This window comes from Dicentrarchus labrax, unplaced genomic scaffold (genome assembly GCF_905237075.1).
Source record: "Dicentrarchus labrax unplaced genomic scaffold, dlabrax2021, whole genome shotgun sequence".
Lineage (NCBI taxonomy): Eukaryota > Metazoa > Chordata > Actinopteri > Moronidae > Dicentrarchus > Dicentrarchus labrax.
In genome coordinates, this window is record NW_026136711.1 from 10,641,409 (window position 1) to 10,653,581 (window position 12,173).

General features: G+C 44.4%; 1 protein-coding gene across 9 annotated transcripts in view; it reads left to right on the forward strand.

Moving 5' to 3' along the window:
- foxp1b (forkhead box P1b) overlaps positions 1–11,449 on the forward strand; it is a 145,262-nt gene extending 133,813 nt beyond the window's left edge. For 6 of the 9 annotated variants that reach the window (XM_051414121.1, XM_051414124.1, XM_051414122.1 and 3 more), the window contains 8 exons: positions 409–492; positions 4,460–4,664; positions 4,847–4,923; positions 5,608–5,709; positions 7,310–7,479; positions 7,864–7,933; positions 8,128–8,294; positions 10,962–11,449. In XM_051414121.1, the coding sequence (XP_051270081.1) occupies positions 409–492; positions 4,460–4,664; positions 4,847–4,923; positions 5,608–5,709; positions 7,310–7,479; positions 7,864–7,933; positions 8,128–8,294; positions 10,962–11,106 (1,020 nt within the window). In that variant the 3' untranslated portion in view covers positions 11,107–11,449. Of the gene's footprint in view, positions 1–408; positions 493–4,459; positions 4,665–4,846; positions 4,924–5,607; positions 5,710–6,882; positions 7,005–7,309; positions 7,480–7,863; positions 7,934–8,127; positions 8,295–10,961 lie in introns of all 9 variants that reach the window. The other 3 variants (XM_051414127.1, XM_051414129.1, XM_051414128.1) reach the window with 1 other exon arrangement.
- The last annotated feature ends 724 nt before the right edge of the window (positions 11,450–12,173 follow it).

The following is a 12,173-nucleotide window of genomic DNA, read 5'->3' on the forward strand; positions in this document are numbered from 1 at the left end:
TTCCACTCTGCTGGTACATTATCCAGAGGGATGGTGTGAAGGTTTATCAGACACAGACTTCCTCTGCATGCAGCCTATCACCGTGATTTAAGCTGGCAGCTAAGACAGCGCTGAGTTTCAGACAGGTAGAAAGGGCCCAGGCTTGTTATTGGCAATGAGAAGCAGTATCTTTTAACCTTGAATTGGAGACAGTAGTTAGATTGTCTGAAGTGCAGAGTTGTTGACAGCTTCCAAAAGCATTTTGAGAACAAATAATTAGATGGTCTCGAGAGCAAAAAGATGGATTTGTTCCAACAAGCTCATTGTAAAGGATGCCTTCGCTGCAAAGGAATGTATGGAATTAATTAAAGTAGAGATTTTTTCTTTTTGTATATAAAAAATGTAATGTGTTCTCTTCCCTCATTACAGCTAGCGAAAGACAAAGAACGTCTGCAAGCTATGATGACGCACCTTCATGTCAAGTCCACGGAGCCCAAAGCCACCCCACAGCCGGTGAGCAGCAACCTTGTCATACGTCTTTCTCTTGTCCCTCCCCCCATCCTTTTGTTTGTCTTAATTGGCACACATGTATTCATTAATTCCTTCCTCCATCTCCTTATTTATCTGCTAAATAAAAACAGCTGTTCTCTGGAGGGAGGCAGTAAATATTGTTTGGACCACATCTGCTGACATCCGAGATTCAATTTGGTGTCTGTGATGAACTGGATGCACACTCTGTAACAGCCTCAGCTCCAGAGAACCAGTGCCTGTTTGGGCAGACAGAAAAAAAGCAGAGATAGAAATACAGCAATAATAATAACAGACATTATATTTTATAGATAGACATTTATTTTTAGTGCTTTTAAAAGATAAGTTACAAAGTACTTTCCTGCCACATAACATAAAATATAAGAACTATTTATTCTAATGCATATAGAATAATAATAATAATATAATTATAATATAGTTGGCTGAAATTAAAGTATTATAGATTGATATGTACAGATATGCTAGCTGATGCCATTCCAAAATATAGGTGGTAGCAGCACCTGCTGATTTTGATTTTAATATTGATATTCTATGATAACAGATGCTTCCCTCAGGACATCTTTGTTTAGGGTTGAACATTTTTAAGGAATTACCCTCAGCCACCTTTAAAAGTAATTGGTGAAATAAGATCTAAACAGAAGCTAATCTTTGACTTAAATGTTGTTTAAATTGAGTTTGGTATCATAGTCAACAACAGAATGAAGAGTGAACAAAGGTCATTTTGTAAAAATGCTAATTATGCAGGATGAGAAAAGAAAAGGAAATGTCTCAGTGGTGGTTCACCAAAATATGTTGCAGGTGAACAACTGATGTGAATAAATGTAACAGCAGATCAATTTATTATCTTCTTGACACATTCCAGACATCATGCTTATCACTCTTAATATATGCCACGCCATAAAGCCTACTGCTTAATCCCTATCCTATAGGGGCAAGGGCTTAACATATGGCATTTAAGTGTCTGCGCTATTTTGTCATGTTTAAGAAGGGGCCTCACCACCATATTTCAGCCTGTATGACAGTTCATTCAGGGAGCCAAATGTGCAAAGATCATTTCACTGCAGGGCGTGAATCTGAAATCACGCACACAGACGCACAATATACATGCAGGAGTCTTGTCTCAGTGCAGCTTGGATCATTTATTTACAGTCAGTGAGGTGGCCATTGACGTGCAGAGGCTGCATGTGAGCTGAACGCAGCGCAGCCCGTCAACATAAAGCGCCCGGAGATGTCGGACGACAATGGGCTGTCTGTAAAAGCTGCGCCTGTGTCACACACACTGATTGTGTAGATTAGAGTGCAAAACGAGGGCTCTGACACAGAGACATTTGTATATGAAAAGTGGTAGGGGCGGCAGATAGCATCTTGAGTTCACTACCTTTCCTCTCTCCCCGGGGCCTATGAGAATGGCTGTGTCAAAGCTCAGCGTTAACACTCTCAAGGGGGCAAGCTGGGATTTTTATTCAAATAAATAGACTCCCATTCTCCAGCGCTACTTTGCCTGCTGTGAGCCGCTATGAAATGCTATGATAAATATGTCTGGCTTCGGCTGGGTGAGTGGTGGACCTGCACAGGTCAGGGCCCGTGGCCCCACTGAGGCTTTAGTGAGATTGCAGTGGCCACCAAAAAAAAAAAAGGAAAAAATCTTCCTTTTAGTAGATGCAGAATGAAAGTATTCTCAGGGCTGAATGGAGCTACTCTGAAGAAACAATTGTGTTCTTCCAGTAATTGCTAGTTATGCTTTTCTGCTGTTCTGTGCTGTTGCATATAATAAAGGCATGTGTAAGTAGCCAACTGTCACAGCAGAGTAGCACAGATGAATTTGCCGGTTTACATTTAGTTATAATTAAAGACAAACAAACTGATACTGTGCATGTACCACGTCAGATGAATAGGACTCATTTTATTCTTCTGAGGTGGATTGGGGGGGGGGGGGATCAAAACAAAATGTGCCACATTAGCAATGCCTGTTCTCTGTGTGTGTATGCCCGTGTATGTGTGTGTTTGTATTTGCCTCTGAGTGTGTGGGTGGGTGTCTGCACTCGGTGTCACTAAGCATTCTTGTCAGAAATCTGACCTTTTACGCCATACATAATTAAGGAGGGACTTTTTGTTTATTTTCTTTAGCAGCTTGCCGAGTCAAAGCCAGTATAATTAGATCACCAATTACCATTTAATTAATTTCAGTCTGAAGTCTCATTTTGTCTAGGCACTGGAGTGAGCCCAAATGGTGAGGCAAACAAAGGCAAGGCTATTACCAGCCTGTCTGGCCTATTGTTGAAGCCTCTCTGTGTTTATTGCCAGGGAATATGGATGAAACATGAAACAAAGCCTGCTAATCCACAGGAAGAGAAGTCAACACCGCAGCCCCATTCTATTGATAGCATTGTGTCAGAAACACGCGAACCCTAGTGTGATTTATTTTGCTCGTGATTTAGAATAACACGTCTTCTGCTACTGTTGGTGAGGATGTAGTCTACATTTGTGCATCCCAGCAGTAATCCAAATTATTTGGGCAGACTCTGCCAGAAAGCCAGAGTTCAGCCTCCAAAACATAAATAGACATTGTAAAGACTTGGACACATGTCCGTCTCTAATTTTGGTGAGAGTAGTTTGCAACGTAATAATTTAATAGGGTCCTTTTTTTTGTAAAATAAAAAAACAAACGTGTAAATTAATTCTAAATAAACCAAAAAATATTGTTGTGACAGTGTCATGTCAATACTGAATTCTGGGAGTGGCAACCTTGGATTTCTGAGCTCTATATTATACATGCTGGTAATAATTGGTGGCTGAACAGGATCTGCGTTGCTTTGTACAGTCACCTGTCTGTTGTCAGTCATCATGTCTGATCTCCTGGTGATCAACAAATTATGTCACAGATGAGATGTGTCCCACCAACACGTCTCCCTTTTTTTCCTAGCTCCCCATTTCTCTCTCTGTATTTTCTCTTTTCAATTTTTCTCACAGTCTGAAGTCATGTTTAATTTGGAAACTGGCCTCCTTCGGCAAATTAGCAATTAGAACAATTTTGTTGGAATATGTATCTGTGTCATTAGTTTTCCTGCCAATTAATAGCTGGAGCAGGGGGTCAGGCTAGAATTTTCCACTTGACTGCTGCTCCAGTATGGAGGCTTGGCACTTGGCTCACAGCCGCCACAGCTGCTGGAAGCCATGCTATACCTTAGGAGCACTTGCCATAATTAGTTTACCTTGTAGCCATTATTACTTAAATCCCTCCTTCTCCCCAGCCCACCCAGCCCATCCACACACAGTGCTCAGCGGTAAAACCAAATATTTTCTACATAAGGCTGTCCATGAAAACACTGTGAGGCCATCTTTACCATGGCCATCGTGGCCCTGATGATGGAGGTCAGTCAGATACAGTAGTTAATCATCAGATCACCTCCATAAGCAGCTCCTAATTAGAGTCCTCACAATACAATTTCAGCTTGTAATTAGCCCAGATTGGCTTCTTCCTCTGGCTGCCTTATTAGCGGGGCTGCTCAGCGGTAGGTGAGAAGCACACTGTCATTTTTCAGAGCTGTTCGGGCCGCCCATCTTTCCTCACTCCACTCGACCCTCACCACTTACAATGCTGCGGATCCACAGTGGGTGGATGAGGTGGGGGTGTGTTGTCCAAACAGGACAAGGGGGGACAAAAGATTTAACAAAAGGCGATGAGACAGAAAGCTGGGAACACGGCAGCAATAGAGAGGGAGGGAGGAGAGAGCAGAGCGTGAAGAATAGAGGAGGTGGAGGAGTGGGGCCTCCAGGGTTGTTTTCCAAACATTTAGCAAACGTTCATGGATCATCTCAGGGCCTGCCTGCAATTAGAGTGGAGATATGCATAGCCAATGAGGCGTCTGAGACACATGGGTAATTAGAGGACTAACTGTGCTCCTGTCTGTCTGTCTGTCTGTCTCCTCAGCTCAACCTGGTGTCCAACGTCACATTGTCCAAATCGGCCCCTGAGGCCTCTCCTCCTCTGAGCCTGCCCCAGACCCCCACCACACCAACGGCACCCCTCACACCCCTGTCCCAGACCCACTCCGTCATCACAGCCAACAGCCTCCACAGCATGGGCCCCATGCGACGGCGCTACTCAGAAAAGTACAACATGCCCATTTCTCCAGGTACTGCAGGATAAACACACACACTCACAATTAAATACATGGAACTGCACAATGACTGACTGTATGCACAACCATGTAATCATGCTGTAATTTGTGTTTTCAGCCTCTGATGGGACATTTGTGTTGACACCTGATCATTTTATTCCATATTGACACAGTTTGTGTTTGTTCCCTGTGCGCAGATCTCAGTCAAAACAAAGAGTTTTACATGAATGCAGATGTTAGACCGCCGTTCACGTATGCCTCATTAATAAGACAGGTAAGGAGACTGCTTTTTAATCCATCTACATTTAGGAAAACAGGGCCTTCAATAGCCTTCACCCTGCCTAGTCACAGTGAGGAATACAGCGGATATACAGTCAGCTATTTAGAAGGTCACAAACTACAGTTATTCCGCTTATTTCTCTCTTCCTTCCTTGTTAAATTTCAAATACAATTTAGACAGAGGAGCAGATTAACCATCTTCAAATGAGTGCAAGAATGCGTACAGGATTCAGAAAAACAGCCACATATGACAATTGCATTTGATTAAGCATTCCAGTGGCTGTGATTATTACCAAATTCATTTCACACAACAGTAGGGATGAACCTGTTTTAAGATGGCCAGTCAATTATTGCTCGGCCACGGTAATCTGGGATCTCAGGAATTAATCTGAGCCGGCCATAATTGCTGCCCTGTAATCTGCCTGAGAAATGTTTTCGCTTGCCCTTCATTTACACCCACAAAGGAAAATATATTCAAATATGCCGTTTTGAATGAAAAGTGCAGAAGACTTCTATAAACAGAGTAGGGAGTACACTTCACAGAGACAGTTTCTTTGCTCTTCTCTGTGTTTTTCTCGAGAGAACACACACAAACCTGCATGCCTCTTGTGAATTATTGATCACTCTGTGAAGGGAGCAAAATTGTAAATGTTTGTTTCTGTCACTGTTCCTCATCCAGGCAATCCTCGAATCTCCAGAAAAGCAGCTAACACTAAATGAAATCTACAACTGGTTCACACGAATGTTTGCATATTTTAGGCGCAACGCAGCAACGTGGAAGGTAATTTTGCTGTTCTTCCTGACTTCTTTAAACCAGAAGGAGATGTTGTGTTGATGTTGGGGAGAATGAAATGATAGCCAGGCGTAATACCTTTATAAATTAACCTCTACCCAAACATATAACAATACTCCACTTATTCAGTCCAAATGAACCGCCCTTTAAGCAAACATGTGAACCACATAGAAAAACCAAAGAGAGGAATATGTGCATTCTTGTGAAAACGAAAAAAGAAGACAGAGAGCGAAGAAAATGAAAATCTCCTAGTAATATGTGGGGATGTTCTGGTGGTGGGTGGCATTAGTCTAACATAGCAGTGCTCTGCCAGTGACTCCTGGCTGAGCCTCTCACACTTACTTCAGAAGGGAACACTCTGTTTTCCACCAGGCCACAAACACACATATACACACACACACAGTCACACACACAACAAAAACAAAACAATAATCTAAAAAAAGAAATTGACTGGAGTCAGAAAGGGAGATTTGAATGAGCCTCAGCCTTAGCTGGTCTGTGACACGCAGCTGGATGAGACCCAACATACACACTCACACTCACACTACCACCACCTTGCTCCACCCCCGTCCTCCATCAGCTCCCACACTCACTGACAACCCTTCCATAGGGGCACATTGGTGTTCTAAACACTGGATTCCACAACTCTCTCTCTATACACACACATACTTAATATACACACATGCACTCAGTGTAGCTCCTGGAATAACAAAGGGATGATATATGCAGGTGTACTTTCATGCCTAAATGGTTTGGATTGGACCCTGGATTTAAGTTTTAATAGCTCTTTTTCCTCACATTGTGATGCATCTAAATGACTCAGAACCCATGAGTGAAATGTTAGTTTTCTGCATTTCACTCATTACATTTGTACTGACTGATCAGAAAAGGCAGTGTTGTGAGTGATAAGAAAAAAAGTATGTCACTGACTCTATTGCCATGGAAACCAAGAAATATTTACTTGTTGTTTAAGTCATTTGAAACTTTGTGACCATTTACTGCCAATAACATTCTGGTTTATTTATTGTTTTCATTCAGGTTTCATCCAGTGCCTGTCATAATATTTCTTCTTTGAAATGATTTTTTTCCCCCATGCAGACAATGTTTACTGTACTGATAGCAACCTTTCCTTTTCTCTCTTTGTTTTCACACCAACTGCAGAATGCAGTCCGGCATAATCTTAGTCTTCACAAGTGTTTTGTGCGGGTAGAAAACGTAAAAGGGGCTGTCTGGACAGTCGACGAAATAGAGTTCCAAAAGAGACGGCCTCAAAAGATCAGTGGGTAGGTTTGGCCTTTTGAGCCCTGACTAGCGTCTGTCTCACTGATGGGAAGAGGCTGCTGCTGCTTCATCTCATTGTCTGTGTGCCATAACATCCAAAGTCCCTTCTTGCTTTGGGGTGCCCTCCCCTCCATGCTTTCAGTAGCCTTTTGGTGATGCCTTATAACCCACAGTGGCTTATTTTCATTTGGATCCTCACCCTCTGCCCTCCTCCCTGTGTCTGTCTGTCCATCCTCTGTCTGTCCTGTTGATCACTGCATCTGCATCTGGCTGCCCCTGCTCCCTCCCCGCTGGTTTGCTTTCCCAGGGTGCCATTCGCACCAACCTTTCCCTGCATAAGTGCTTTGTGAGAGTAGAGGATGAGTTTGGGTCCTTTTGGACCGTTGATGATGAGGAGTTTAAGCGCGGCCGCCACATACAGCGAGGCCGCCCTCGGAAATACGCCGCTGATGAGAACTTTGAGGAGCTGCTCGTACAGTAAGCACTTCCGCCTGCGCTGCAAACTCCAGAGGTCCAGCCCTACCTGCATGCTCCCCCCTTCCCCTCCCCCGTTCAGTGTTGTCATCATGCTTTTTGTGTTTAGCTCGACATCCATCATGCTTTCACAAGATCTGCTTCCATCAACTTGTTCTTTCTTCCCATGAAATGCAAAGTGTTGAAGGTAGTTGTGTGGTATTGTGAAGTGATTGAACATCTTAGAACTATAGCCTTAATATCCACATTACTACACCAGTAAATGTGTTTAGTTCTTATACAAAGTGCATTGATTTCTTTTTATGAAATAAGATACTGCAGCTGAGGAATGCATGCTAGGTGAGACATGAGTCTGTGGTTTGTAATTTAATTGTTCTCTGTTTGCAGAAGTCCAGCCTTAGTGAAGAACATTCAGACCAGCTTGGGCTATGGTCCGACCCTCTCTGCTGCCTTCCAGGTAAAAAATAAAAAGTGACTTCATCTTTAGCTGCCTTGCTCTGAACTTCTAAAAAATACAAAATAATACAAAATCTCTCCTCTAGTCTTTGTTTTGAAGGGGTTGTACTGGTATGAAAAGAGTGATGGGCAAGTGAGAAAGTGCTGACAACTCTCTTCCGTTTCACATTTAATGCTTCGGGCTTTCCTTTTCAGGCTTCAATGGCAGAAAACAACATACCTCTATACACTACTGCTTCCATTGGAAGTCCCACCCTCAACTCCCTGGCCAACGCCATCCGTGAGGAGATGAATGGAGCGATGGACCATGGAAACAGCAACGGCAGTGACAGCAGCCCGGGACGCTCGCCCCTGCCAGCTATGTGAGTGGCACGCACGCGCTTTCTATCCCCACCACAATGTGTGTAAGAAAAGAGAAGAGGGGGAAAGAGTTTGAGCTGTCTGCTCCACAGAGACAGCAATGCTCTAAATAGAGTTGGATAGAAAATGATTTCAATGCCCACCCAAAATGCTCTAAAATTACCTAATGCATGGCATTAGATGAAAGAGAAACAATACCGGAGAGGACAATAAATAAAGTGAAGAGGGATGATATTGGAGTGGTGTGTGTGGGGTCATGGCCAGAGCCGTGGCTGGCCTCCCTGCAGAAAAGGAAACTCCACCTTTTCGAAGAAAGAAAAGGCCGGAGCCCCTCTGTTATTTTAACAGCGGGTTTATGAACTCTCCTTTATATGTCCTGCTGTCTGTCTGAGTCCCGCCATTATCAGCCGTCCAATTTGTTCAAATATTTACAAAATGCCAGAATGCAGAGTAACAGAGCTGTTGGCTCCGACATGGTGAAACACGAGCCGCAACACCTTCACAAACGCCTCTGAGCCGCTGCAAGAAAAAACAACACAAAAGCATAATTAGTCTGGAGGACATCATCCAAGATTCTCATGTAGGAAAGTTGCGGTCGGCCTGGAAACCGCAGCTCCCCGTTCACTTGTTGTATAGGAGTGTCTGCTAAGTTGTTTGAAGCCTAAAATAATACAGCACACGCTGCATCGTTTCCAGATGTGGGGGCAGACCACCGATGCACAGCACGGGTAGACTCAGGGATGGCCTCCTGAAATGTCTGAGCTTGGGGGAAATTCTGCCTGAAAACAAAAAAAAAAGGTGCAGTAATGAGCTCCTGGCCAAATGGAGGAAAGTGCCATCCCTAATCACTGTGAACATAGCTCTGAGCGTGGCTGTGGAACAGGAAAGGCAGAGACAGGATGGGTGTGCTGGCCTAAAGGCAGCCTGCTTCTCCCTCTGCCCCTCTGCTTCTATCTTTAGGCTGATGGAGCTCACAAACTCCTTCTCCATAATTATGTCTATAAGCTTTATTCAAGCACAAAATGAGTTAAATCTGTTTTCTTTTGCTTTTAAAGAACTTTATTCTCTTATTAACAAAACATACCCACTGTTTCATGCCTACGGATTGAGCATTAAATGTTATGTACAGCAGCACCATCACTGCAAGTCTCCTCCTGCTCAGGCAATGAGCAATAAACTAACATGTGTGATAAATATCCCTCTTATACTGTGATGCTTTGCTTCCAAATACAAGCTCATCACTACTGTTAACTGCGCAACAACATGTGTTTTCCACATGTGCCAGTGTTGCTGCCGGTTTGACAGGACGCAGCTTTTTAACACTGCACGGAAACCAGAGCACTTCTCTTAAACAGCCAGACGAGAATCAGGTATCCAGAGACGGCTAATTATAAGCAAAGTGTGGAATCAGCATGCAGTTCAATAGCATAATAATAACAATTTCATGTCTGCCCTGCAGCCACAGAGTCAGACCCGAGGCAACAGCACTTGTGGAGTTACTTTGATGTGAAAGTGATAGAAAAGCTGACTTTACTTTTTCCCCCTTTTTATAATTCACACAAAAATATGTTGGCTCATTAGCATAAGAGTGTCTCCATCACAATGCTTGCAAATCACACAAGACGTCCTGGTGAGAATAAATCAAATGTGGGCTTTGGCGGTGAAGACTGTGCCAGTTGTCCCTTGTTGTTGTAGTAAATGAGCCTGGTGCCTCATCCTGACACCGCTCTACCTCCACTACAGCAGCCTGGCACCGCGGGTTAGAGCGGCAAGTCCCCTGCAGCTGCTCATAATGTTTTTACTTTTTTATTTTTCTCCTCCTTTCTGCCACAGCCAGGCCTCCTCTTCCCCCCTGCGCTTTATTCCTGTTCTGCTTCTGTAATGAGAAATTTGGCAGATCTCATCTCTTTAGCGCCTCTTTCGCCCAGGCTGTGAGCTTGGGGGGGGGGGCTCATGTTTTTGCCTTGTTTACAAGTGACAGCGTTATTATTCTCATAAGGGCTCTGTTCCTTATCACAGTGTTGTGCCGAGTGAGCCGCTGCTGCTCTCCTTGCGCGCCTTTCCTGCCAGCGCTTTTCTTCCCTTATTGACACTTGCTTGAAAATATGCATTAATTCTGGAGTTTAAAGCATGTACGGCAGTGTCTGGTCGCTGTGTTTGCTTGAAGTTGATTAATGATAGAAGCCGGCTCGGGGTCGTCCTCTGGAGACCCGCCTTGCAGGTTGTGCATGTTAACGAGCAGGAAGGGGAACACACAGCGCGCCGCTGATCCTCCGCCACCAGGAGGCTGACAACGGCAGCCCACTCGCTCCGCACACAGTCCATTCTCTCCTCTCCTCGTCTCACGTTGTTAATCTTCCTCATTTATCAATTCTAAGTGAATACCCTGTTGTCGGTTGCCATGAAAATAAAAAGCCTGCAGCTTTGCCGGGATTGGAATACCTCAAAAGGAAGCTGAAATTATCATCAGCACCAGTGAGGCCCCCGCTCACAGTCTCATTGAAGCCAGACATTTGTTTTTGTTCCCCTGTTTCCTTCTTTATAAACAGAATCAGCACAGCCCTGTATCTGTGCCTGCGTGTGTGAAAGGTTATGAAAAGAAAAAATGTAAGAAAGTTAAAGATAGCAGAACTGGAGCTACAATTCTTGACTCTGCTCTCCTCCTCCAGGCATCACATCAGCGTTAAGGAGGAACCACTGGACCCCGAAGACCACGAAGGGCCCCTCTCCCTGGTAACGACTGCCAATCACAGTCCGGATTTCGATCACCACAGAGACTACGACGACGACCAGGGCCACGACGATATGCTGTAAGGCTATAGCACCGCGCGCCCCCCCCGCTCCCCCCTCCCCAGCCTCAGAGGCAGAGGCAGTCTGGGTCATCTGGGAGACGGAAAGGCTCCGCAGATAACAAACACTGAACTGCAGTCTCAGCCACTGAAGACAGCGCTCAAATGTCTCCAAGTTAACTTTTTAGTGCCATTACAATACATAGCAAGAACACACATACAAAAAAAAACACGCCCCCAGGCGAGGGATTTTTTTCTTCTGATTACTTTCTACTTTTGATTCAAATAAAACTTAAAAAAAGTGAAAACAAACTTCATTTCTACTCATGTGCGGGATTGGACTTGCTTGGTACGGGGGGTGGGTCGGGGTGGGGGGGGGTGGGGGGGAGCAGGCGACGTATTCGCGGTCAGAGACCCTCGCCGTGCAGCCGGGACGGACTCGCACTCAGCGGACTGCAAAGAGGGGGTTGCATCTCTACCCCCCCAGCCACCCACCAACCCCCCCTCCCTCCCCATCCACTCTCTCTCCCTCGCTCTCTCAGACACACACATCTGACCACAAACTCAAGAGAGAGAGAGAGAATGACTGACGTTTAATTTACACCATGCGTGTGTGTGTGTGTGAGGGAGAGCAAGTGTGGACTTCTGTTCATTGTCACTGCCTTCAACACTTCTCATTGGTTTCAATCTAGGGTGGGAGAGATTTTTTATTTGGGTGTATTTTTTGTGGGGGGGTGAGAGGTTATAAAATATCAACATAATGTGTCTTTTCCATTCAATGCTGTTATTGTTGTTGCATCTTTTTTTTTATTTCTTTAAACTGATCAGACCTCATGCCCATGCTGTGGAGATTCTGTGTGGTCAGCACTTGATGATGAATGTTTATGATTTCCTTTCATGTTGTTCTTTTAAACACACACATGAAGCAGAATGTCAGATACCAAGTAGTATTTTTCTGTCATTTATTCCACAATCTTCAAAAAAAAAAGGAAGAAAAAAAAAGTCACCACTCTTGACGTGTTGCCCGCCCCCCTCCCCCATCCTCCTCCTTCTCCTCCTCCTCCTCCTGCTCATGAAGTCCATTGGCAATGC